General features: G+C 47.8%; 1 protein-coding gene across 1 annotated transcript in view; it reads left to right on the plus strand.

Annotated features, from left to right (window-relative positions):
- The window catches only part of QARS (glutaminyl-tRNA synthetase), a 220,450-nt gene that overhangs the window by 122,556 nt on the left and 70,640 nt on the right, over window positions 1–27,254 (plus strand). Inside the window, exons 13-15 of the mRNA XM_029601243.1 lie at window positions 1,027–1,135; window positions 8,729–8,859; window positions 22,909–23,001. Coding sequence (XP_029457103.1) covers window positions 1,027–1,135; window positions 8,729–8,859; window positions 22,909–23,001 — 333 coding nt within the window. The remainder of the gene's footprint in view (window positions 1–1,026; window positions 1,136–8,728; window positions 8,860–22,908; window positions 23,002–27,254) is intronic.

Raw genomic sequence — 27,254 nt, forward strand, 5'->3', positions numbered from 1 at the left:
ACTCTGGCTGAGTTTCGCTCTTTTGATCGAGAGCTGCCTCAGGGGCAACTAAAAATAAATTATACATAAAATTAAAAGATAGAAACACATACAAAAATAGGTAAAAATTAAACAGACAACATAAATAGGTGTAAACTTCACAAATAATACAAATCATAACATGTATGTGTGGTAACAATGGTATAAAGAAGAACACAAATTTCAAAAATGAACTGAAAAGCATACACACTCCACATTTCAGTTCATTTTTGAAATTTGTGTTCTTCTTTATACCATTGTTACCACACATACATGTTATGATTTGTGAAGTTTACACCTATTTATGTTGTCTGTTTAATTTTTACATATTTTTGTATGTGTTTCTATCTCTTAATTTTATGTATAATTTATTTTTAGTTGCCCCTGAGGCAGCTCTCGATCAAAAGAGCGAAACTCAGCCAGAGTCGGGCAAAATCCAATAAAGGGCTTTTTTATACACCGATCCTTGCTTTCTTTACCGCTATACAGCTAACTGGATCGGCTTCCGATTTGTTTTCTTGGTCCAGTTCTTTGACTGACATACAGCAGAATTTAATATTGGACTGCCTGAGTGAGAGGGGATGACATGACTTGGTTGAGAGAGCACAGAGAGCCACCCTTTAATCAGAAGTAGAGGATTTAAGGAATCAAACCATCATCATCTCCTCTCTGATTTAGATTTTGTAACGTATCCTTGCCAAGTATCTTTCTCTTTCTCTTTTTTTGTTTTTTTTTGTTTTTTACCTGGAACTGATGGAAATCCTGCTGAAACCAAGTTCTAATGTTGTTCAGATACTGCAGTAATCTGCAAGCTTTAGGTGTATAATTCTTAATGCAATAGGAGTTACCAAAGATTTCCTGCATTTTTTAAATTTTAGATAGCAACATTTTGACTTCTCTTTCGTGACGTGCATAGTGTTAACTCAATATTTGTTTGTTAGCTGTCATCCCCCTCCCCCCCCCTCCCAATATGAATTACTAAAGTCTTCTTTCCTTGTCCTGATTCAGAGGCCATGCTTATGCCTGCCATCAAAAAGTGGAAGAAATAAAAGGCCACAATCCTCCCCCTTCCCCATGGAGAGATCGACCAGTTGAAGAATCTCTTCTTCTCTTGGAGGTACAAGAAGTGCTGCACAATCTTTATACTCAGAATTTTTTCAGTGACACTTGCTTCTTCTTAAGCGGGGCTGTTATGAGAATGTTTGGCTTTCCCCATGGCTTGCACCCTTACAAAAGCTCCTTGTGAAAGGGGCATGTTTGGGAGTTAGTGTGAGCCTGCCCACAGCTAGCTGGCACTCTTGGAAATGCCTTTTTGTTTTTGTTGGTTTTTTTTATCTTAAAATATTTATTCAGTTTCAAAGCAATAATAGTAAAGATACAAACCATATTGAGTAAAACATACAGCATAAAATATACCAGCGCCTTCAAACATTCTACAGTTTTCAAGTTTAGCTCCTCCCCTAGCCCCAACAACCTAATCAAAGGAATTCCCATACATAATAGACAAATTGGATTTTACTAGTTATTACTCCAAGTTTCAAGCAGACCCCATACAGATTGGAAGGGTGAAGTTTTATCTCCATACAGTAGACATTCCAGAAATGTTTGTGATGAAGATACAAGAAAAACCATAGAATCAGTCTCTTTATGAAAGCTTTTTTGGGCTTTCCTACAGCATACACATCTATAGATGATTTTTCTCAAAAAGGTTAGTTCTAAAGTAGCTCTGAAAACCTGTGCTGCCAGCACTTTTTTTTTTTAAACACTCTTTGCTAAGAAGAGTTTTTGTATGGGGCAGCTGATGCTTCATAGTAACATAGATGGCAAAAAAAAGACCAATTGTGGGTCCAATTATTCCTGTTCATATTTTCAAGGATACATCCCAGCTGCCAGCCATAGAGCATGACCTGTTGTAGGATACTTAACTGCTCCTTATCCAAGACAGTATTTGTCATCTTCCTGCCTTTGTGATCATCTTTTTGGGTAGATGAGCATGCAAGATCCCCTATTTAGTTCACCCACCAGCATCCCTCCTCTTCCCATGTCTAACCAGAGTTTCCTAGCATGTAGCCAGATGGACTCAGGACCAATGGGTTATGCTCCTCTGCCAGCAGACGGAGATGGAGTCCGATTTCAAAGCTGACATCACCCTAAATAACACCCCTGCAGTGACCTCGGCCCTTCAGTATTTCTCAGTCTCCAGCAGATGTGGACATGCCTTTGGGGATCGCTGTACCTTTTAGAAGAAGAAATTCTACTTTTAAATTGGAGAAAAGATTGAGCTCCGCTCTCCTGCGGTGATACCTAATGGTCCCTCCCCCAGTTGAGAATTCCTGAAGTGATTTCTGACATCCCTTAGATGTGTGCCTTGGTACTGTAACTGGCTCCTGGCGTGGACTTTGCTGCTGAAGCAGCTGAAATGCAGCGGGTGCAGGAAGCCAGCATGGTGGTGACTGCCAAAGCCCTCTCCCCTTGCAGTTAGAGACCATCTCTGTACTCAGCCAGTAAATGCTGAGCTCAAGTAAGTTTGATAAGACTTTCTCTAGTCTCCTTGCTCGGCGTGCTGTACAGTCGTCGTTACCAATCCTGTTGGGGTAAGGGGAAGTGGGCTTCCAAGCAGGTTGAGTGGCCCTCTGGTGGGCTAGGCCCTGCTTTAGGCTTGGTTGGCACACAGAATGGTAGGCCATGGTGGCACAATCTTGCATGTGTTTTTATGCTTGTATTGTCCACCATAGAGCTTCGGAGTACGCAGTGTGTATAACGCCGCACACAACCTACTAGGCACAGAATACAAGTAAAGCTGGGCACACAGGCTGTGTGTGCCTTGTTGCGGCCCAAGTAGGTGCCCAAAACCTGTGTGCATAAAATTTTAAGCGCGAGCTGTCTGAACACGCAGTTACCGTCATGAGTGGCTCCGGCAGCAAAGAAACATAAGCGCCTTTCTCTCTGTGCTGCTTGTCATATTAGGGCTGTGCAGTCTGACCTGGATTCTTGCTAATGTCAGTACTGTAAGGAAGCCCAGGGAGAGTTGACCTCCTCGGACTTTGGAAAGCCCAGCTCCTCCCATTCAGAGAATGGGTCAGCCACAGCCTTAGCCGGAAGTACCCCAGATCTGAGTAACCCCAGGACTGGATCATCTATGGGAGAGGGAAATTTAGTGGTACCTACCCCACGTGGGCAAGGCATGGACATGGCCACCTTCTCTTGGGTGGAATTCTTTCAAGGCCTTCAAGCCTTCGTACAGGCGCGGTATGCTACCTCACTTGCCCCTGTCCGAATAGAACCTCAGCCGGTAAGCCCGCCCTCTATGAATCCTATCGGCAGACCTCGAGGCATGCCTCGACTCACCAAGGGATCCCTGGCAGGGACCCGGACTGCACAAACGAAGAAGAGTACCCAGATTCCTTGGAAGATGGGGAAATTCCCCCTGGTTTAGAACCATATCAGACCATGTTATGGTTTTTCCATAGAGATGAATTGCCAGCCCTGGTTTCCCAGACCCTGAAGATGCTGGGAGATCCTGGGGCGGACAGAACCACTGAAGAATCTCATTCTGATTTCCCTGTGGAAAGCCTCTTGCTACTTTCCAGTACTGGAAGCCATCCAGGAGTTGATTGACCTGGAATGGATGCCCCAGAAGCAAATTTTAAAGGTGGACGAGCATTAGAAGCTCTGAACCCACTGGATCTGACAGCAAGATAATGTTTGCGTTTCCCTAAAGTGGATGTGCTGTCTCTAAGCAAACAACTATCCCGGTGGAGGGAGGAGCGACTTTAAAGGATGCGCATGATAGGCGAATGGAATCCATCCTTAAACAGGCCTTTGACGCAACAGAAATGACCTTACATATTGCTTCTTTTTGTGCCTTGGTAGCTCGTTCGTGCCTGCTCCTCTCTCGAGAGGTGGTTGACTCTGGAGCGAATTCCAGAGCGGTTATGAAATCTGCCGCCTTTTTAGCTGATGCGGCTTGGACCTAGTCCATACCACGGCCAGAGGAGTGGCCTCAGTGGTGGCGGCCAGAAGACAGCTATGGTTGCATAATTGGTCAGCAGATGCAACCTCCAAGGTAAATCTCACAAAGATGCCCTTTAAAGGATCACTCCTCTTCGGAAGCGAATTGAAAAAGCTGGCCAGTAAATTGGACGAATCTCCAGTACCCCGGCTACCAGAAGATGAGAGCAGTTACAGCGCCCCTCGTCCATGAGGAGGTTGATTCAGTGGTTCCCAACTCTTTTGCCCCTACAGAAACTAGACATTTCAGAGGTCTCGTCCTTTGAGAGCCTCAGTCCTTTCTGAGTCGGCAGCCCAAGAGAGAGTCTGGCTCTGGTTCCTGAATCTCCCCCCACCCCCATCCAATGAAGTTTTACTGACCCACCCTCAGAACAAGGAGATAGGGGGTCGATTGTCCCTTTTCTACCAACGGTGGGTCGCGATCGCTTTGGACATATGGGTACTGGAAGTCATACGAGAAGGATATGTGTTGGAATTTCGCAGCACTCCTTGGGATATATTCATGAAATCTCCTTGCCACTCCCAGCACAAAAAGCAGGCAGTGGCCACTACCCTGTTAAGACTGCTCAGGTTGAGGGCTATAATCCCAGTACCTGCGCCCCAGAAAAATACGGGGCAGTATTCCATCTATTTCAGCGTAGCCAAGAAGGAAGTTTTGTTTTGCCCCATCCTTGAACTCAAAGGTGTCAACCAACATCGAGTGATTGATTTCTGCATGGAAACCCTACGCTCCGTGATAATTGCCGTACAATCAGGAGAGTTGTTAACCTCCCTGGATCTATCCAAGGCCTACTTGCTTATTCCAGTTAGGCAATAACATCAACTTTTCCTATGATTTGCGGTATTGAGTCGCCATTATCAGTTCCAGGCACTTCCCTTTGGCCTGGCCACCTTCCCCAGAACATTTTCTAAGATTATGGTTGTCGTAGTGGCAGCGTTGAGAAAAGAGGGTATCCTGGTGTACCTGTACTTGGACAGCTGGTTGATCTGGGCAAGATCCGTGAAAAAGAGTCTCTGGGGGACCAACAGTGTGACCATCTTGCTTCAGGAACTCTGTTGGATTGTAAACATGGAAAAAAGCAGTCTCAAACCCTCCCAGTCCTTGGAATTCTGGGAGTCTGGTTCGACACTAAGCAGGGCAAGGTCTTACTCCTGACCATGCAGATAAGAAGTTGATGTCCCAAGTGTGTCTGTTGACGAACATGATATACCTGACTGTGTTGAGCTATCTCCAAGTCCGCGATTTGATGGGGTCAACACTGGAAGTAGTACCATGGTGAGGGCACACATGCGACCACTTCAGCGCTCCCGGCTGTCATGTTGGAGCCCACTGTCTGAAGACTCTTCGATTCGCCTCCACTTACCGATTGAAGTATACTCTCTGCTCCAGTTGTGAAAGCAGGAAGCTCATTTGGGCAGGGGTGTACCCCTGTGCCCTCCGAACTGGTTGGTCCTCATGACAAACACGAGCCTCCAGGGCTGGGGAGCTCACCGTCAGAAACTGATGGCCTAGGGGCGTTGGACTAAGGAAGAAGCCCTGTGGAACATAAACTGCCTGGAAGCCCGGGCAGTCAGATTAGCATGTCTACAATTCAGCCACATACTCCAGGGTCAAGCGGTCCACGTAATGTCTATCAACACAACAGTAGCCTACATCAACAGCCAGGGTGGAACCAAAAGCCAGCAAGTGTCACAGGAGATAGGTATCCTTATGGAATGGGTGGAAATAAATCTACAGACTATCTCAGCCTTCCGCATTACAGGAAACGACAAAGTCAGAGCAGACTTTATAAGCATGGAGAGTCTGGATCCAGGAGAGTGGGCTGGTAGTAGATCGCTGGGATCTTCCATCCATTGACCTGCTGGTCACATCTCACAATGCAAAGGTTCCCCAATTTCTTCTGTCACAGATGAGATCAGTTAACCCTGAGGATCGATGCTCTCATTCAGACCTGGCTGGAAGAGGAGCAGCTTTACGCCTTCCCTCCGTGGCCCCTCCTGGGCAGGTTCATTTGCAGAATTGAGCGCCACAGGGGATTAGTTCTACTAGTGGCTCCAGATTGGCCCATGTGTTTGTAGTATGTGGACATGTGGAGACCCCTCTGTGCCTCCCACCGCACAGGGACCTGTTACAGCAGGGACATGCCCTTCACGAGGAACCGACTCTATTCTGTCTTACACTTGAGAGTGTTCACCTGATGAAGCAAGGATATTCAGCTGCAGTAATTGCCACCCTACTCTGCGTGCAGAATTTCTTTACATCCCTAGCGTTTGTGTGGGTCAAAATCCCACTAATTCTGGATTTTTGGCAGGGAGTCTTGAATAAAAGTTTGACCTTTAACTCCTTGAAGGTCCAGGTATGGGCGCTCTCCTGTTTCAGGGGCAAGGTGAAAGGAACCTGCCTGTCAGCACATCCGGATATGACCTGTTTTCTGAAAGGGGTGAAGCACTCCGGCCATCCCATGTTGAAACTTAATCTAGTATTGGAGTTTTTGGCAGGGCCCTCCTTTCGGCCGCTGTGCAGTCTTTCCTTGCATGTATTAACCCTGAAAATGGCATTCCTGGTGGCTATATGCTTGGCCCGTCACATCTCTGAACTACAGGCATTATTGTATCTGGAACCGTTCCTCCAGATGTCTTCATTGTTGTATCGGGAACCGTTCCTCCAGATGGTACAGCCTTGTACCGTTCCATCCTTCTTGCACAGGGTAGTCTCGGAGTTTCATTTGAATCAGTCCATTTGATTGCTATCCCTAGATAAGCGCAAAGACATGGAAGAATACCACGTCCTCTGCCATTTGAATGTCAGTAGGCTTTTGGTGTGTTATCTGGAAGTTTCAGAACTGGTCCAAAAGACGAACCATCTGTTTGTCCTTCACAGTGGAAGGAAGCAGGGCGAATCAGCTTTGCAGGCTACCATAGCTTGGTGGATTAAGGAGGTGGTCACAGGAGCCTGTGTGGAGGTAGGAAAGCCATTACCCCTTCAGGTTAAAGCTCATTCCACTAGGGCTCAGGCAGTCTCATGGGCGGAAGCTAGACTGCTGTCTCCCTTTGACATCTGCCGAATGGCAACGTGGTCCTCCTTGCACACCTTCTCCAGGTTCTATTGCCTGGACATTCAGGCCCGGGAGGATGCAACCCTTGCAAGGACGATGTTAACTGGACCATGGGCAGCCTCCTTCCCTGATCAAGAGTAGCTTTTGTACATCCCATTGGTCCTGTGTCCATCTGGCTACATGCTAGGAAATGGAGAAATTATTTATCTGATAATTTCGTTTTCCTTAGTATAAAGAGATGGCTTCGGCATCCCGCCCACAGCTGCCCAAGAACGGTGCCAAGGATTCGTCCGTTGAGTGGATATCAGTTCCAAGCGATTCTGGGTAAGTTGTCGTCTAGTCCCTAGATCAGGGCATTTAAAATCTTACTAGGGTTCAGTGTTTGGTTGAGTACCATTACTATTATCCTTTTTTTTTTTTTTCAAGTTTTTTCAATGGTATGTCCGCAGTGGCTTTTCAAGAGAATACTGAAGTGCTGAGGTCACTGCAGGGTTATATCTAAAGTGACATTAATTTTGAAACCTGACTCAGTCTCCATCTGCTGGCAGGGTAGTATAAACCATTGGTCCTGAGTCCATCTGTCTACTCTAAGGAAAACAAAATTATCAGGTAATTATTTTCTCCATTTTGTAATCTAAATAGCTACCAATACTAGCATGGCTGGTCTCCTTAGTTCCTGTGTCCTTTCTGGATGGTATAACATCACTAGCCTGTGTCACAGACCCAATCAACACAAGGACTGTGTAGCTGCCTAGACAGACCCAGCTACATGAGTGCCTGTGTTTCCATTAGGACATAGTTATTACTGTATTTGCAGTCTGCTAGACACTCAGCTGTGGGGTTTCCTGTATTTTCCACTAGGACATCTAACATTTTCATATTACCCATTTTGCCATTCATTCTGACAACCCTAAGACATGTTTTGAATTGTTCTAGTAGGGTATTTTAAAGTGTCACTAGGTCACGCTTTTGCTGTTTAGCTGCAGTGCTTAGCCCATGCCTTCTTGAAAGCTGTTGCTGTTTTAGCACCCACCACTGGCTCGGTGAGGGCATACCACCCTTTCTATATGAAAATATTTCCTAATGTTGCTCCAAGTTTACCCACTTGGAGCCCCTCATATCGTGATCCTTTGTTCTAGAACTTCCTTTCCATCGGAAAAGGTTTGGTTCTTGTGTATTATGGATACCTTCTGAGGTATTTGAATGTATGTTGTGCCCTCCAGCTTCTCCTGTCCTCTAGGATAGACTTAAACTGAAGTCAGAACTCTGCTTCATTCTATGCTATTACTCCTTTGGCTGGGTAAGCCTGTGGGACAGCTGCAGTTGGTGTGCCTAAAACCAGTACTGGCTGTCCCATTCCACAGCTTTGTTTCCTGTAGAGAAACAGGAGAAGTAATAGACTTGATATCCCAAAAGAGAGAAGACAGGCAGGAGAGCACAACTTACATTCGGATACCTCCAAAAGTATCAACAAAGAAAGTTCTAGAACAAGGGATCACAATAAGATGCTTCAAGTGGGTAAACTTGAAGCAACGTTGCCCAGCAAAAGGAGTAACAGCATAGAATGAAGCAGAGTTCTGATTTCTATCTGTTTTGGGGTTTTCTTTTTTCTTTCATGTCTGCCTTGATTTTTTTTCCTGTAGGGTATGAGGAAAGGGAAGTTTGCAGAAGGCGAGATCACATTGCGGATGAAGCTGGTCATGGAGGATGGAAAGATGGACCCAGTAGCATATCGTATCAAATACACACCTCATCACCGAACTGGAGACAAATGGTATGTTTAGTCTTTTGAAATGGGAAAAAAATGTAGTGCTGAGTGGAAGACTGGAGTTATGTGCCAGGATTACTCTAACCCTTAATACAAGATTTGGTTGCATTTGATTGTCATGGAATCTAGGGACAGCAGATGCTTGTTCCTATGGGATCTTTTCAGTTTGCACCAGTAATTTGAAAGTCTTTGGGCTGCTATAGACCAACTATGGCACGTTCCTTTTCAAACTCAAATTTTGAAAACTGCATCTTAACTCTGACCTTGGGATGCATCTTGTGGCTCTGTGCACGTTTTCTTTTTGTCACCCCCTTCTCCAGAATGTTCTAGCCATAACTGAAGCTTGTAGAGTATGTCTAGAGGCATTGTTTTAATTTTGATGTCTGTTCCAAAAACAGAACCTGAATGGGTGGATAATGGTTGGGAATTCAGTTTAAAAAAAAAAAAAGCGACTGGCATTGCAAGATATATTGCTTTGTCCCCGTCTCATGCTCTTTGGGTAGTTAAATGGATATGCACAAGAGGCGATGAGAATTTCTGTCTTAGTGATACAGAACCTAAGGATCATTTACATTACAGAATCATAAAATCAAAATGTTCCAGGCTGTTTCTACCCAGCAGATGCACAACTGGTAGCCACTGACTATATATATGCATTATTTATACTCGAGGTATGTCATATCTGAAAATATGCATTACACGTGTGCACGTGCCTCCAGGTACAAACTTAAGGCTTAATTTACTAAGCTTTTTTCCTGTTGACTTAGCCTGAAGGGCAAAAAGCCTTAGTAAATCACAGCCTTACATTGTGAGCCCTCTGGGGTCAGGGAAAAACCTCCAGTACTTTTTAATTGGTAGCTCACACTTTGAGCTGCCAGATAAAAGATGTGAACTTAATCAAAAAAAAAAAAAAAGAATGTTCCCTGTACATACCCGGATCAGTCCAGACAGTGGGTTATGTCCCCCTTCTAGCAGATGGAGTCAGAGAAAACTTCGAAGGGTGCTCCCATATAAACCAGCGCACCCTCTGTTATCCTCCAGTATTCTTCTGACTCCAGCAGATGAGTGGCTGAACTCTAGTTCCCCACTAAGACTGCTGAAAAGCTAAATTTTAGTGTTCTTTTCTCCATTTCTTAGCTTCCTTCCTATCTTATCATGGATCAAGGTTAACAGAGGACAACAAAAATAAATAAACACAGGGAAAGCTCAGACCCTTGTCTAGGGTACAGCAATCTAACTTGCAGGAAGAGCTGTTTTTCAGTCTCCATTGCTGTATTTGCTTTGTGGGGGTAAGTTTTTTTGTACCTTTCTTAATTTGCAGGTTAGATTTGTAAGCTCCGGGGTGCAAGTTGGTGGTCCAAATTCTCCCCTTTTTCCTCCGAGCCGACCCGCTGCCCTGAGAAGTCGTTTTGCCTTGGGGCAGCCTCCACAGAGATGCAACATTCCTCTGTGTGGTGTTAATAGCAATTCAGGCAGGTCGAGGAGAAGGAGTAGTGCTGCAGAGGGGGTTTTTCCCTGCTCCTTGCAGCCACTCACCAGCGATTAGTCGGCGGCTCAGCTCATAGTTCCATGCTGCGGTCCTCGAGGTGCTGCGCGTGCGGTTCCCGGCTCTCCCGCGAGGGGATTTGCGTGAGATGCCTCCCTGGTGGGGAGGGTTCCTCATGGCCGGCAGGACAAGCAGGTTCGCGTGCCTCGATGTACGGAGGCCGGCCCTGATCCCGCCCAGCGCGGGAACAGTGGCCATCTTTGATTTGGAGCAGACTGCTCCAGAGCAGCCAGGGGACGATTTGGACGCCAGTTCTTCAGTACTGCTGCTGATCCAGACCCCCACCCCCCCTCGGTGCCTTCTTCTAGACCCACCTCCATTTTTGGCAGATTTTGTGCTTTTAATGCACAATGCCTACCTAGCCAGAATGGGACAGCAGCAAGATCTAACAGGGCCTCCTCCTAAGGTGAGCAGGATGGCTGATCCTCTGGGATGCCCGCAGGGAGTGGGGGCCTCAGGACCTGGGGTTCACCAAGGTTCCTCCAAGGTCCGCGTGGTCCATCATCCTCCAGGGGGCTTGGCTCCTCGAGGCCCTCCCCCCGGACCCAGATCTGGATGAACCCTCTCTGGCTCAGATGGAAGTGGATGATCCCAGTGTACTGCGTCTCTTCCAGAGGGATGAGCTGGATCTGCTCATTCCATATGTCGTGCAGGAATTGGATATTGAGGATCCACAAGACCCTCCAGGGCCTTCTCCACCAGCTAAGAAGGGGGACCCCGTGCTCTCAGGTCTGCGTCCACCGTCTAGGTTTTTTCCTTCCCATCCTATGCTACTGCAATTGCTGTTCCGGGCATGGGATTCCCCTGAAGCCTCCCTCAAGGTGGGTAGAGCTATGGATAAGCTACACTCCCTCCCAGATGATTTTCTGGAGCTCCTCAAGGTTCCCAAAGTGGATGCAGCGGTATCAGCAGTGATGAAACGCACTACTATTCCGGTGACGGGAGGTGCTGCCCTACAGGATATGCAGGATAGAAAGCTCGAGGTGTATCTCAAGAGAGTATTCGAGGTGTTGGCTCTGGGCGTCAGAGCTGCGATCTGTAATTCCCTCACACAACAGGCAGGACTCCGATGGGTCCAACAGCTCCTCAGTACATAAGAGCTGTCTCCTGCCGAAGCGCAGCAGGCTGACCGCCTGGAGGCCGTGATAGCATATTGGGCAGATGCGCTATATAGCCTGCTCAGAGTTCTTGTCAGGTCTATGGTTTCAGCAGTCTCGGCCAGACGCCTCCTGTGGCTCCGCAACTGCTCGGCGGATTCCTCCTCCACGACCCAATTGGGCTCCCTACCCTTCAAAGATAAATTACTCTTTGGAGATGATCTGGACAAGATTATCAAGTCACTCTGCGAGAATAAGGTCCATAAGCTGCCGGAGGATCGGCTGCGGGCTGCTAGGACCTTAGCTTCCACTAGAAGCCGTTTCTGGAGACAGACGTTTCCGTCTACCAAGAACAGCTGTCTCTCGTCCACTCTCTTCGCGTTCCCAGTCCTGGTCTCATTCCTTTCATGGCCGACCGGCCCGGAATAGTCTTCCCCAGAGGGTGGCTCCCAAATCTTCACAATGAGGCCGTGCCGGCCCACTCCTCTGTCCCCAGGATAGGGGGACGTCTCTCCCTCTTCCACGGGGAGTGGGTCAAGATTACCTCGGATCAGTGGGTCCTGGATATTCTAAAGCACGGTTATGCTTTAGATTTTGCTCATCCTCTGAGACAGGTTCCTCTTCTCTCCCTGCGGACCACCACAGAAACAAAGCATAGTACGCCAGACACTCGACAGGCTTCTGGCCATCGGAGCAATTTGCCCGGTTCCTCTGGAAGTGGGAACTGGCCATTACTCAGTCTACTTTGTAGTCCCCAAGAAGGAGGGCTCCTTCCATCCGATCCTGGTTCTCAAGATGGTCAACAAAGCCCTCAGGGTATCACACTTCAGGATGGAGACCGTACGCTCAGTGATAGCATCAGTACACAGCGGAGAATTTCTGGCCTCCTTGGATCTGACGGAAGCTTATCTTCACATTCCTATCCTCAAGACACATCAGCGCTTCCTTCGCTTCAAGATTCTGGGACAGCATTTTTCAATTCTAAGCCCTGCCTTTTGGACTGGCGACAGCTCCCCCGTACCTTCATCAAAATAATGGTAGTAGTGGCGGCAGCCCTCAGGAGGGAGGGAATCCTGGTCCACCCCTATTTGGACGATTGGCTCATCCGGGCAAAGTCCCTGGTCCAGTGTCAGTGAGCAATAGACAGTGTTGCATCTCCTTCAGTCCCTCGGATGGGTGGTCAATTTCTCCAAGAGCAGCCTTACTCCATCTCAGTCCCTGGACTTCCTAGGAGCACACTTTGATACAGCTGTGGGCAAGGTACTGCTGCGTCCGGATCGGGCCCAGGCTCTCATATCCCAGGTACAGCGATTCATTTCACTCTTCCCACAACCTGGGATTATCTTCAGGTTCTGGGCACTATGGCTTCCACTATCGATCTGGTACCTTGGGCTTTTGTGCATGTGTCTCTGCAGAGAGCCTTGCTCTTCTGCTGGAAACTGGTTTCTCGGGAGTTTCAGGCCATCCTCCTGCTGCCAGAGAGGACCAAGGACAGTCTGGCCTGGTGGCTCAATCTGGATCATTTGTTAACGGGAATAACCTTGGAAGTCCCTCAGTGGGTAATTGTCACCACAGATGCCAGTCTCTCCAGTTGGGGAGCGGTCTGTCAGACTAAATCGGCTCAAGGGACGTGGATGGAGTTGAAAGCTTCCTGGCCGATCAATCGCTTGGAGACCAGAGCGGTACGCCTGTCATTGAAGCGTTTTCTCCCCCTAGTCCAAAGTCGGGCGGTTCGGATTCTGTCAGACAACGCAACAGTAGCGTACATCAATCGTCAAGGGGGAACAAAGAGTCATCATGTTTCTCTGGAGACAGACAAGTTGCTGGCCTGGGCGGAGGTCCACCTTTCCCGTCTAGCAGCCTCTGACATCACAGGAGTGGTCAAAGTTCAAGCCGACTTCTTGAGTCGTCAACACATAGATCCCGGAGAGTGGGAACTCTGAGGAAGCAGTGGCACTTCTATTCAGTCGGTGGGGGTCTCCCCACCTGGACCTGATGGCCACTCTACAAAATACTGAAGCTCCGCGATTCTTCAGCCGCAGAAGAGAGCATGGTGTGGAGGGAGTGGATGCCTTAGTCCTTCCCTGGCCGCAACACATTCACCTTTACGTGTTCCCGCCATGGCCCCTGGTGGGAAAGGTGATCCGTAGAGTAGAGTCACCACGGTCCAGTAATTCTGGTGGTGCCGTGGTTCGCGGACTTGGTCAACCTCGCAGTGGACGGCCCTCTTTGCCTAGGACATCTATCACGCTTACTGCGCCAGGGTCCGGTATTTTTTGACCAGGCAGATCGCTTCTGTCTTGCGACCTGGCTTTTGAGAGGCGCCGGCTGAGAAGACGAGGATACCCAGAGGCCGTGATCTCGACCCTCATCATGGCTAGGAAGACCTCTATGTCCATTGCCTATGTCAGAGTTTGGAAGGTCTTCGAGACCTGGTGTGGCTCCGTACCTGTCTCGCTGCGGAGCACCTCAGTGGCTCAGATACTGTCGTTCCTGCAACAGGGCCTGGAAAAGGAATTGACCTACAATTCCCTGAGGGTCAAGGGCTGCCCCCCTGATCCATCACCGGGAGGGAACCCCCCTTTCCTCTCACCCGGATATCGTCCGTTTTCTCAAGGGAGTGAAACACGTTAAGCCTCCAGTACACGCTCTGTGTCCCTCGTGGAGCCTCAACTTCTTCGAATTCTAGGCGAACTACCTTTTGAACCGCTACGAGGATCTTGCGCTCAAGACAGTCTTCCTGGTGGCTATTTGCTCTGCCCGCAGGATTTCGGAGCTTCAGGCGCTATCGTGCAGGGAGCCCTATCTCCGTTTCATGGATTCAGGAGTTTCCTTGCGTACGGTGCCCTCTTTCCTGCCCAAGGTTGTTTCCGCGTTCCATATGAATCAGATGGTGGAACGCCCGTCTTTCTCAGCAGAAGATTCCCTTGAGCTACGCAAGCTTGATGTTAAGCGCATCCTCGTTCGCTATCTGGAGGCTACAAATGACTTTTGCGTGTCTGATCATCTTTTTGTGCTTTGGAGTGGCCTAAAGAAGGGGGCCAAGGCTTCGAAACCCACCATTGCTCGCTGGCTGAACGAAGCTATCACCTCAGCAAACATTGGTGCCGATTGACAGCCTCCAGTGGGCATCAAGGCCCATTCCCTCCGAGCTCACGCGGCCTCCTGGGCGGAGAGTCAATCCGTTTCGCCTCAGGAGATATGCCGAGCAGCCACCTGGAAGTCTTTACATACCTTTGCTCGGCAGTATCGTTTGAATCTACAGCCACCGGTCTTCGGCTCCTTTGGCAATCAGGTCATTCGAGCAGGGATATCCGGGGCCCACCCTAAGTAGGAAAGCTTTGGTACATCCCACTGTCTGAACTGATCCGGGTACGTACAGGGAAAAGAATTATTCCTTACCTGCTAATTTTCGTTCCTGTAGTACCATGGATCAGTCCAGACGCCCACCCTAAGGATTTATGGGCTTGGGATTGTCTCTGCTCAAATTGTTTTCCTTATACCACGCATTTAGTGGCTCTTTCATGGTTCATTTTGCAAGTTTAGTTGCCTCTTAAAGTTCAGTACACACTGTACAGTTCATGTTGAAAGGGTTTTATACCTTGATCCATCCATCTTGTCTCTTCAGACTTTGATATTCTTAATACTGGAGGATAACAGAGGGTGCACTGGTTTATATGGGAGCACCCTTCGAAGTTTTCTCTGACTCCATCTGCTGGAAGGGGGACATAACCCACTGTCTGGACTGATCTGTGGTACTACAGGAATGAAAATTGGCAGGTAAGGAATAATTTTCTTTTTCATTTTTATGTAATGCACTTAGTGCTTACCCCAAAGGTGAAATATCTCAAATGTTAAAAATAAATAAATATGGATAATACTTGAAAAGCAAGCCCTTGTACTTTAACAGCATTTCTGCATGTAAAGTCTAGTTTTGTTAGCATAAATAGACTTTTTGAAAATTGCCTTTGGTGGTGTTTGAGAGTGTGTGTGTTTGTGAGAAGCGATTGTGCCCTTAGTTTTACAGATAGTGACATACTTGAGGTGTTCTGGGGGCAAAATCGGGGCTGGGAAGCCATTTACATGAATATTTTTGATTTTCAAAAATGTGCACATAAGTGGTATGATAGAAGCGTACGCACCAGTTTTTGAAGTTCTATGAGTTTCCCTTCTCTGGCACTGGTGGAGGAGAAAGCGATACCTGAGCAGGCATGGGAGTGGAATAGACTGTGTTAAAAGTGGAGTAATGTGGAATATTTGTGGTCTAGAGTGCCCTTGGTCTCTCTCTGGTTATGGTTTGTGTGTGTGTCAGTCTGTTATTTCTTAGCATGTAGCCAGATGGACTCAGGACCAATAGGTTATGCTTCCCTGCCACCAGATGGAGAAGGGAGTCAGGTTGCAAAGCTTATGTCACAGTACATGTAGCCCTGCAGTGACCTCAGCTGTTCAATATTCTCCATCTCCAGCAGATGGTGGACTAGCCTCTCCCTACAGGGATTGTTGTACCTTTTGGAAGGAGAAATTCTACTTTCTAAATTGAAGGAAAATTGAGCTTCACTGTCTTGTGGTGATACCTAAAGGTCCCTCCGCCAGTTGAGAATTCGTGAGGCGATTTCCAAGATCCCTCAGTGGTGTACCTTAGTCCGGTAGCTGGTTCCCGGCATGGACTTTGCTGCTTAAGCAGCGGGTGTAGGAAGCCGAATATGGAGGTGACGGCCAAAGCCCTCTCCCCCTGCAGCTGGAGACCATCTCTGTACTCAGCCAGTAAGCACTGAGCACCAGGTAAGTGTAAAAAAAAACAAACCAAAAATAAAAAAAAACCCTCCCGATTCAGAGACACATGGAGGGGTTTTGGTAAGACTTCCTCCAGTCTCCTTGCTCGGCGAGCTGTGCTGATGTCGTTCCTGATCCCATTGGGGTAATGGGAAGTTTGTTTATTTACATATTTATTTAGATTTTTATATTACGCTTTTCGCACTTTTTTCAGCACTTCAAAGCAGATTATGGAAGTGGGCTGTTGAGTGCGCCCCCCCCCCCCCCCCCCCGTGGACTAGGCCACTCTTTTTTTAGGCTTGGTCAGGACACTGCGTGGTAGGCCACGGTGGCGCCATCTTGTACGTGTTTTTGTGCATGCCATGTTGCCCTCCATAGAACATCGGTACTTGCAGTGCATCGGATCTGCGCGCACACCACATGTGTACATATGCGCACAACTTACTAAGTGCGGAACACAGGAAAAGTCGAGCGCACAAGCTGTGAATGCTCCTCCCCATGTCCCACCAAGCATTTGAAATCTGTACACATAACTTTTTAAGCATGAGCTGATAGGATGCACAGTTAAAGCCGCCAATAGCACCGTCAACCAAGAAAGCTAAGTGCCTTGCTCTCTGCATCTCTTACCATATTAGAGCCTCCCAGTCTGACCTGGACTCCAATTTATGTCGGCACTGCGAGGAAGCCCAAGGGGAATTGGCCTCCTTGGACTTTGCTAAGCCAGGCTCCACTCATTTGGATGATGGATTGACCACTGCCTTAACTGGAAGTACACCGGACCTTAGCATCCCCTTAATGGACTCATCTGCGGGAGAGGGAAATTAACTGGTCCCACCCCAGTACCTCCTGGATTAGGCATGGACCCGCCTGCCTTTTCCTGGATGAAGTTTTTCCAGGGACTACAAGCCTTCGTGCAGGCACAGTCTACTGCCTCTCTTGTCCCAGTTAGGAGGAACCTCAGCCGGTGGCCCCTCCCTTTCCTCTTCTAACCGGGAGGCCCTGAGGTATGTATTTATTTTATTAAAGGCTTTTATATACCGATAACCGCTTGCACATCGTATCTGTTTACATGGAACAGGGTGATTAAATAATGTAGGATAACAATTACATGAAACAAATTAGGTATGCCTCGCCTTACCAAGTGTATCCCTGGCAGGGACCCAGATGGCACGGATGAAGAGGATACATCTTTCTTGGAAGATGGGGAAATTCCCCCAGGTTAGAACCGTATAGGACCATGTTATGGTTTTTCCATAGAGATGAATTGCCGGCCCTAGTCTCCCAGATCCTGAAGATGCTTGGGAGTCCCTGGGGCAGATTCTGTGATGGAACCAAAGAACAACCCCATTCTGGTTCCCTATGGTACGCCTCCTGCTACTTTCCAGTGACAGATGCCATCTAGGAATTGATTGATCTGGAATGGGATGCCCCACAAGCAAGTTTTAAAGGGGGCCGAGCATTGGAAGCTGTATACCCTACGGACCCAGTGCTAAGAGAATGTTTTTGCGTTTTCCTAGAGTGGATGCACTGGTCACTGCTGTCTCTAAATGAACAACTATCCCAGTGGAAGGAGGAGCAACCTTAAAACATGCGCATGATAGACTGTTTGTCTATCCTTAAACAAGCCTTTGACGCTGTAGCAATGAATTACAGATTGTTTCTTGTTGTGCTCTGGTGGCTTATTCATGTATACTAATTCTCTCAGGAGACTGATGACTCCGGGGTGAATTCCAGAGTGGTTGCGGAACCTGCTGCCGCCTTTTTAGCAGACTCAGTCTCTGATTTAGTCTGTACTTTAGCCAGAGGAGTGGCCTCAGTGGTGGCGGCCAGACGACGGCTATAGCTGCGGAATTGGTCAGCTAAAGCAACCTCCAAAGATAATATTACAAAGATGCCCTATAAATGATCACTCCTATTCAGGAGCGAGTGGAAAAACTGACCAGTAAATGGGGAGAGTCTCCAGTTTCCGAGTTACCGGACGATAAGAGGAAGCAGCCACAGCACCCCTCACCTATGAGGGGTCATTCCAGGGGTTCCCAGCATTTTCGCCCCTCAAATTCGATATTTCAGAGGTCTCGACCCCCTTGGGAGGTCCCAGTCCTTTTGGAGTCAACAGCCCAGGAGAGGGGCAGATTCGGGTTAAATCCATCCCGAAACCCACAATGAAATTCTACCGACCCACCTTCAGGATGAGGAGATAGGTCGCCCGTCTCTCTTTTACCAATGGTGGGTCGCGATTTCTTGGGACAAATGGGTACTGTAAGTCATTCGACAAGGATATGCACTGGACTTCCTCAGCACTCCTTGGGACGTATTCATGATGTCTCCTTGCCACTATCTGCACAAGAAGCAGGCAGTGGAGTTTACACTTCTAAGACTCCTCTGAATGAGGGTGTAGTCCCAGTACCTACGCCCCAGGCAAATACAGGGCATTCTTCCATTTATTTTGTCATACACAAGAAGGAAGGTTCCTTTCGCCCCTTCCTGGACCTCAAGAGCATCAACAGTCACTTGCGAGTAACTCATTTTTGCAAGGAAACCTTACGCTCTGTGACAATGGCCATACAACCAGGAGAGTTCCTTACCTTCCTGGATCTGTTCGAGGCCTACCTACATAATCCAATCTGGCAGGAACACTGACATTTCCTACGCTTTACGGAACTGGGCTGCCATTATCTGTTTTGGGTGTTACCCTTTGGTTTAGCCACCACCCCCAGAACCTTCTCTAAGATCATGGTGGTTGTGGCAGCAGCATTAAGAAAAGAGAGGATCCTAGTGCACCCATACTCGGACGATTAGCTGATCCGAGCCAAGTCCGTAGAAGAGAGCCTCCTGGTAACCATCAGGGTGATCTCTCTGTTACAGGAACTCGGCTGGGTAGTAAACCTCACCAACAGCAGCCTCAAGCCTTCCCAGTTCTTGGAGTATCTGGGAGTCCAGTTTGACACCAGGCGGGGCAAAGTCTTTCTTCCATCCACACGGATACAGAAGTTGATGTACCAGGAGTGTCACCTGGTGAACACGGTACTCCCTACAGTGTGGAACAATCTGAGTTCTCGGATGGATGGCGGCAACCTTGGAAGTAGTGCCATGGGCAAGGAAGCATATGTTTCCTCTTCAGCGCTCTCTCTATCACTTTGGAACCCATAGTCGAAAAACTATTCAATTCGTCTGCAGTCACCTCCAGTGGTGGTTACAGGACGCTCATCTAAACAGGGATGTGTCCCTATCCTCCCCAGACAGGCTGGTTCTCACAACAGATGGGAGTTCATTGTCAGGAGCTGATAGCTTAGGGGCGGTGGACAGAAGAAGAGGCCCTCTGGAACATCAATCACCTGGAGGCCTGGGCAGTCAGATTGGCATGTCTACAGTTCTGGCACAGACTACAGGGCCAAGGCGGTCCACGTGATGTCGGACAACACAATGACAGACTACATGAACCAAGAGCCAACAAGTGTCACAGGAGATAGACCTCCTGATGGAGTGGGCAGAAGTACATCTACAGATCTCATACTCCCACATCACAGGAAAAGACGTCAGAACAGACTTTCTAAGCAGAGAGAGTCTGGATCTAGGAAAGTGGGGATTGTCGGCCAAAGTTTTTCAACTGATTGTAGATTGGGGCTTTCCCATCAGTCGACCTGCTAGCCGCATCCCACAATGCGAAGGTTCCTTGATTCTTCAGTCACAGAAGATATCCGTGATCCCTGGAAATCGACACTCTCGTCCAGATCTGGCCAGAAGACAAGTTGCTATACGCCTTCCCTCCATGGCCCCTGCTGGGCAGGATCATCTGCAGAATCGAACACCACAGGGGATTAGCCCTACTGGTAGCACCAGATTGGCCCAGGTGTCCGTGGTATGCGGACATATGGAGACTCCTGGTGGAGGATCCCCTGCACCTCCCATCGGTCAGGGACTAGTCCTTCATGAGGATCTGACCCTATTTTGTCTTACGGTCTGCCCTTGAGAGGGCTCTCCTGATGAAGCGAGGATGTTCTGCGGTGGTAATTGTCACCTTACTCTGCACTCAGAAGTTCTCCACATCCCTAGCGTATATACGGATCTGGAGCATATTTGAGGCCTGGTTCGAGGAACACGGGGTCAACCTTTAGGTGGTCAAATTCCCACCAATTCTGGAATTTTTGCAGGACGGTTTGAATAAAGGTTTGGCTCTTAACTCCTTGAAGATACAAGTAGCGGCTTTCTTCTGTTTCAAGGATAAGGTGAATAGGGCCTCCCTTTCGGCACTCCGTGACGTGGCCCATTTTCTGAAGGGAATGAAGCACCTGCGACCTCCCTTAGGGTTATCGGTTCCCTTGTAGAATCTATTTAGTATTGGAATTCTTGGCAGGTCTTTCGTTTCAACTGCTGCGGAGTCTTTTTGTGCTTATTGGCCTTGAAGACTGTTTTCCTGGTGACTGTATGCTTGGCACGTCGCATCTCGGAACTGCAGGCAGTGGTGTGCCGGGAGCCGTTCCTCCAGATGACTTCAGGGGCGTTACAGCTACGTACGGTCCCATCCTTCTTGCGCAAAGTAGTCTTACTATTTCATTTGAATCAGTCCATTTTGTTGTCGATGCCTAGATAAACTCGAGGACTCGGAGGAATATTGTCTCCTCTGTCATTTGGATGTCGAGACTTTTAGTGTGGTATCTTGAAGTCTCAGAACCAGTCCGAAAGATGGACCACCTGTTTGTCCTTCATGGTGGAAGGAAACAGGGCAAACCAGCTTCGCGAACTACCATAGCTTGCTGGATAAAGGTGGTCATGGGAGCCTATGTGGAGGCTGGAAAGCCATTACCTTCTCAGATGAGAGCTTATTCCACTAGGGCTCAGGCAGTCTCATGGGCAGAAGTTAGACTATCTCCCGTTGATATCTGCCGAGCGGTGATGTGGTCCTCCTTGCACACCACCTTCAGGTTTTATCGCCTGGATGTACAAGCCTGAGAGGATTCAGCCTTTGCACAGGCGGTGTTAATTAGTCCGCAGGCAGCCTCCTGTCCCAATATGGAGTAGCTTTTGTACATCCCATTGGTCCTGAGTCCATCTTGGCTACATGCTAGGAAATAGAAAAATAACTTACCTGATAATTTTGTTTTGCTTATTGTAAGGAAGGGCTGACGTGCTGCATGCGGGAGGCCCCCCGTTAACATCAGCGAAGTGGGAGAGAGCACATCCCGACGATGTTGCCGAGGCTGCAGCTGACGTCAGCCTCACGTTTGTCGCAAGACTGATACCGGCCATATCCTTCCCGTGGGTGCCCGGCGCTTCCCTTTTCCTCTGCCAGCGTCCACATTCCCACCCACCCAGCCCTTCACCAGGAATGCCAAAAAAAAGGGGGGGGGGTCTATGGGACAGTGTTTATAGCTGAGACTAATGTTAGAAAGTTTGTTCAATCATTTATAATCTGTTGCAGCTGGAATAAAGGGCAGGGCCAGGGTAACAGTCGGTAGGCAAATAGGGGCATGGAGGACAGGATGTTGACAAACGGCAGGTCCTATGGGATGGAGTGGTATGTCAATTGGGTATGGGCTGCCAGGAGGTGATGGCCCCTTTGCTTGGAGCCATGGGGGGGCCCAGAAGATTTTGCCGGTCTGGCTTAACACGGCAGATGCCAGCACAACGCCTGGGACTCAAATCTTGTTAATATACACCAGCAACTTGGTTACCGATAGTGTTTGTGTTAACGGTGAGTAAAGCTGTTTTCCCCAAACTGAGTATTTAGCGTGTTTTGATGTTGAGGGGGGCGGCTTGTGTTTTTGTTCAGGTGATTGGCAAAGGGGCAGGGGAAAAGGTAGTGGACATGAAGGTGTGAGCTGCCGATGTTAACAGCTGGACTCAGCATCCCACTCTTGGCTGCCCAAAAACTGCACCACAGGTCCTTCTGTGGAATGGGCCTCAAATCCAAGAGATCACAGGAAAGTGTTCATCCAGTCCCTAGATTAGGGTACCTATATTCTTATTGAGGTTCAATGTTTGCAGTTGGTTGAATACTGTTACAGTTATCTGTTTTGATCATATTTTTAATCGTGCTTTTAGTCAAGTCCTTTCACTAGTATGTCCACAGTGGCTTTTGAAGAGAATACTGGAGAGCTGAGGTCACTGCAGGGCTATATTTATTTTTATATACCGATGTTCGATTTTACATATCACATCGGTTTACATTTAAACAAAATTTGCAGGAACTCATGCGTTACCTTTGTCAAATACATTAAACATTTAAATATGGGGATTGTTAACAAGGGATATAAAAGAACATGGGGAATGGCTAACACTACGGGATGCACGAAGGGGTGCACAAAGGGAAGTGCCTGGTGTTCTGGCGCTGTTTAACGTCAACTCAGTCTCCATCTGCTGGCAGGGGAGCATAACCTATTGGTCCTGAGTCCATCTGTCTACATTAAGGAAAACAAAATTATCAGGTGAATAATTTCTCCATTACGCTGTATAGTGAACTTTATACCATAGCTATTGCGTCAAAATGGAATGCCAGAGTGAAGTAGCAAAACTGATGAGGAACTGGTGCTGTGGGGCATCTTGGAGACTTTGAGGGGTAGGCGGGAGGGGGGGTAGTGGTTTGAAAGGATTGTGAGATGGGAGAGGAACTCTTGCTTAGAAAACCTTATTTGTTTACAGGTGTATCTATCCCACCTATGACTACACACACTGTCTGTGTGACTCCATAGAGCACATCACTCATTCACTCTGCACCAAAGAGTTCCAGGCCAGGTAAGACCTGACTCCTGAGACTACGTTCACTTTGCTTAATGTAAGATACTTTACCAAATGGCATAAATCCCACTTGGTCTCATCACTTATGAATGTGCCTACTAATACAGTATTGGTACAGGAGAGAGACAGCAAAAGAGCAACTTTGTTCTGAAACAAAACTAAAATAGTACAGTTTATTGCCAGCGGATACTGTTTGTTTATATTTGACACGCTGAATGTTAAATAAATTGCCAGAGCGAGGGATGGCATAATATTGGATAGCGTAAAAACTCCTGCTTGCCATTGATAGCTTTTGGGCTAATTGAGTTTTCAGTCATTCCATATCTCATTTATCCCAGGACAAGCAGAATGCTAGTCCTCACATATGGGTGACGACATTAATGGAGCCCTATTGCGGAAAACTTTCTGTCAGTTTCTAGAAACTTTTGACTGGCCCTGTGAGGCCACTGAGCATGCCATGATATTCTCTGCCACAGGGGTCTCTCAGTCTTCGTTTTTCCGTGCTGCTGTAGGCATCGCGGAGCAGGAGCCTTTGAGTTTTCTCACAGTTTTTTGTCTGACTAAAAGTCACATTTCTCATTCATTTTCTCCCACACAGGATCTCTCAGGTTTCCACCGGCTGGTGAGTAACCGTTGTCTCGATTTTACTCTGAGTAAAATTTTTTCCTCTCACGTTTTCTCCTCATTTCATAGACTGCTGTAGATGTTAAAATGGCTGCGGGATTTAAAAAATGTCCCATCTGTAATCGGACAATGTCCATTACAGACCCACACCTTGAGTGTGTGCTTTGTTTAGGGGAAAAACACGACATAACAACCTGCCCTAAATGTGCAGAAATGACCGCGAAGGGAAGAAAGGCCCGCCAAGAAAAGATGGAGCATTTATTCCATATACAACTTCTGCCATCTCCCTCTACATCGACTAAATCGTCTCCGGCCAGAGTCTCTAAACACATAATTTTGAAAAACCATCGTCCGGAAGGGTTGGGGGACCATCCATCGCCAAAGTCATCGATAGCATCGATGAAGTCAGCGATCGAACACCGCTCGAAGCACCGTCACCGGCACCGACACCTATCGATACCAGAGGCGCTTCTCTCCCCGGAGGAATCGACCGCAAAACGGCCAAGAATCCAGGAAACACCGGTACCCTCCGCCAGGGCCTTCATCCCATGGAGACGCACCAATTGTCGAACCTCCACATGGCTCTGTGGAAGGAACATAGACATCTCCACCGCGTACAGCTGCTCTGCCTGCACCAGCTGTTACGCAGGAATTCTGATTTCATCCGTCAAGCGGTGCTCCAGGCCTTAAAGGAACAGATGTCGATGCAGGTGGTTCCACCGAAGCCGGTGCCCGCACCGATGCCGACAACTCCATCGATGCCGGTGCGTGCACCAATGCCGGCACCACAGCCTAAGTCTATGCCGAGGCGACCATCAATACCAACGCCGATTCCATCGTTGATACCAGACCCGATGCCATCGATGCCGATGTCACCTGGGGCTCCAGGACATCCTGAATTTGCGCTGTACTAGCTTCTCATGAAGAGATTTGATGACTTAGTCGGTGCTGTTCCACCCAAACCACGAGAAGAGATTCCTGGACGGATACCCCTCGATGATCCACAGCCAGGTCCTTCAGGACTTCCTCGTCCACAAAGATCTTCTCCGATATCTCCACATCGGGACGATCCATACGATACTTGGGATGATGGGCATACAGACACTTCCTCTGAAGAATTTGTCAGATCCTTCCTCTCCAGACCAAAGGAAGAAATCTCCACCGGAGGATTTATCCTTTATAAATTTTGTTCAGGATATGGCGGACACCATATCCTTCATCTTGGTAACTGAAGAAGATGCTAGACAGCAAACATTGGAGGTCCTCCAATTTGTGGATCCTCCAAAACAAGTATTAGCCATACCTGTCCATGAAGTCCTCCTAGACTTACAGCATTGACTCTGGGAGCACCCATGCTCAGTACCTGCTGTCAATAAAAGGATGGACACTACTTATTTGGTACAGTCTGTTCCTGGCTACGAAAAGGCACAGTGTCCACACCAATCAGTGGTTGTAGAATCCACACAAAAGAAGTCAAAAAGGATAAGGCTGCATTCCTCCACTCCCCTAGGAAAGGATCATAGATTCTTAGATTCCCTGGGGAGGAAAATTTATCAAGGAGCCAGGTTAAATACCAGAATTTCATCTTATCAATTATACATGACTCAATATCAAAGAAATCTGTGGAAACAGATGCAAGAATTTTCAACATCATTACCACAGTAATATCAAGAAGCAGCCCAAGCAATCATTCACAAAGGACTTGAAGCTGGCAAGTACGAAGTCCAAGCCGCTTTATGATGGTTTTGAAACAGCATCCAGAGTAGCGGCCTCTGGTATAAGTGCAAGACGTTGGGTATGGCTTAAGGCCTCAGGCCTGAAGTCCAGGAAAAATTAGTTGACTTACCATGTCTTGGTGACAACCTTTTTTGTTCCAAAGTGCAAGATGTGGTAGCACAATTAAAAGAACACACAGAAACCCTGCGCCAACTTTAGTTAATTCCGCAGGATTCTGCTACCCAGTCATCTCGTCGGCCTCCAAGAAAAGAATCCAAATGACCCTTCTATCGACAGAGGTGTTATTACCCTCCAGCATCAAGGGGCAGATCTTCTAGGCTGCAGCAAAGAGCTCAGCCCAGACAACCTAGGGCGGCTAGGCATCAACCTCCGCCCTAGACGGGATTGGCTGCAGGCTTTTGAGGCCATTCCCAGAGACCAAAGCCATCTCTTCAACCCTCAACCAGATCTACCGGTAGGAGGCAGAGTATCCTCCTTCTACAACCATTGGCTACAAATAACAACAGACCAATGGGTACTTGCAATAATATCTCGAGGTTACCAACTCAGTTTCCTCTCAACTCCAAGAGATTCTCCTCCGAGACCTCTTCCTCTAAGCGAAAATCACATAATCCAATTACAAGTAGAATTATCTACCCTTCTGAGAGCTAGGGCTGTAGAGCTGGTGCCCCGGACTCAGCAGGGCAGAGGATTCTGTTCCTGCTATTTCCTCATTCCAAAGAAAACCGGAGGCCTGCGTCCTATCCTAGACCCCAGAAATCTCAACAAATTTCTGAAGAAAGAAAAGTTCAGGATGGTTTCTCTAGGCACCATGCTTCCACTTCTTCAAACAGGAGATTGGCTTTGTTCTCTGGATCTTCAAGATGCTTACGCTCACATACCAATATTCCCTCCTCATCGCAAGTATCTGCGCTTCATGGTGGGTCATCAACATTTCCAGTACAGAGTACTACCATTCGGACTTGCCTCTGCTCCCAGAGTATTCACCAAATGTCTGGCAGTAATAGCAGCACACTTGCACAAGGAAAGTGTCCATGTCTTTCCCTATTTAGACGACTGGCTCATCAGAAGTCAGTCTCAACAAAGAGCTCTGGCTTCTCTCAGTCGAACAATTACTCTACTTCACTCCATGGGATTCCTCATCAATTATCAAAAGTCCCACCTCATTCCGTCTCACCTGCTTCAATTCATAGGAGCAGAATTGAACACAATGATTTCAAAAGCTTTTCTACCTGGGGATCGGGCAGACACACTTTCCCTATTGGCAAACTCGCTTCACTCAAAGAAATAAGCAACAGCTCAGTTTCTAACCTTACCAGGCCACATGGACCCCACAGTCCATGTCACTCCTATGGCAAGGCTAGCCATGAGGGTAACTCAATGGACTTTAAGATCACAATGGATCCAAGCCATTCAACCACTGTCCTCTCCAATTCAGGCAACCCACCAGCTACGTTCATCTCTACTTTGGTGGGCAAACAGGGACAACTTGCGCAAGGTCCTACTTCCAACAATCAGTCCCACAGATAACTTTAACTACAGATGCATCCACCTTGGTTTGGGGAGCTCACATAAACAATCTCCAAACCCAGGGTACTTGGACAAAACGCGAAGCAACATTTCAAATCAATTTCCTAGAACTTCGAGCTATACGTTATGCGCTGCATGCTTTCAAGGACTGCCTTTCACACGACTGTTCTGATCCAAATGGACAACACAGTAGCCATGTGGTACATCAACAAACAGGGAGGTATGGGCTCGTATCTCCTCCGTCAAGAAGCTGCGCAGATTTGGGACTGGGCCCTGACACACTCAATGTTTCTGCGGGCCACTTATCTGGCAGGCATTCACAATGTAGTGGCAGATCGACTCAGTCGTCAGTTCCAACC

Source organism: Rhinatrema bivittatum, chromosome 4 (genome assembly GCF_901001135.1).
Source record: "Rhinatrema bivittatum chromosome 4, aRhiBiv1.1, whole genome shotgun sequence".
Lineage (NCBI taxonomy): Eukaryota > Metazoa > Chordata > Amphibia > Gymnophiona > Rhinatrematidae > Rhinatrema > Rhinatrema bivittatum.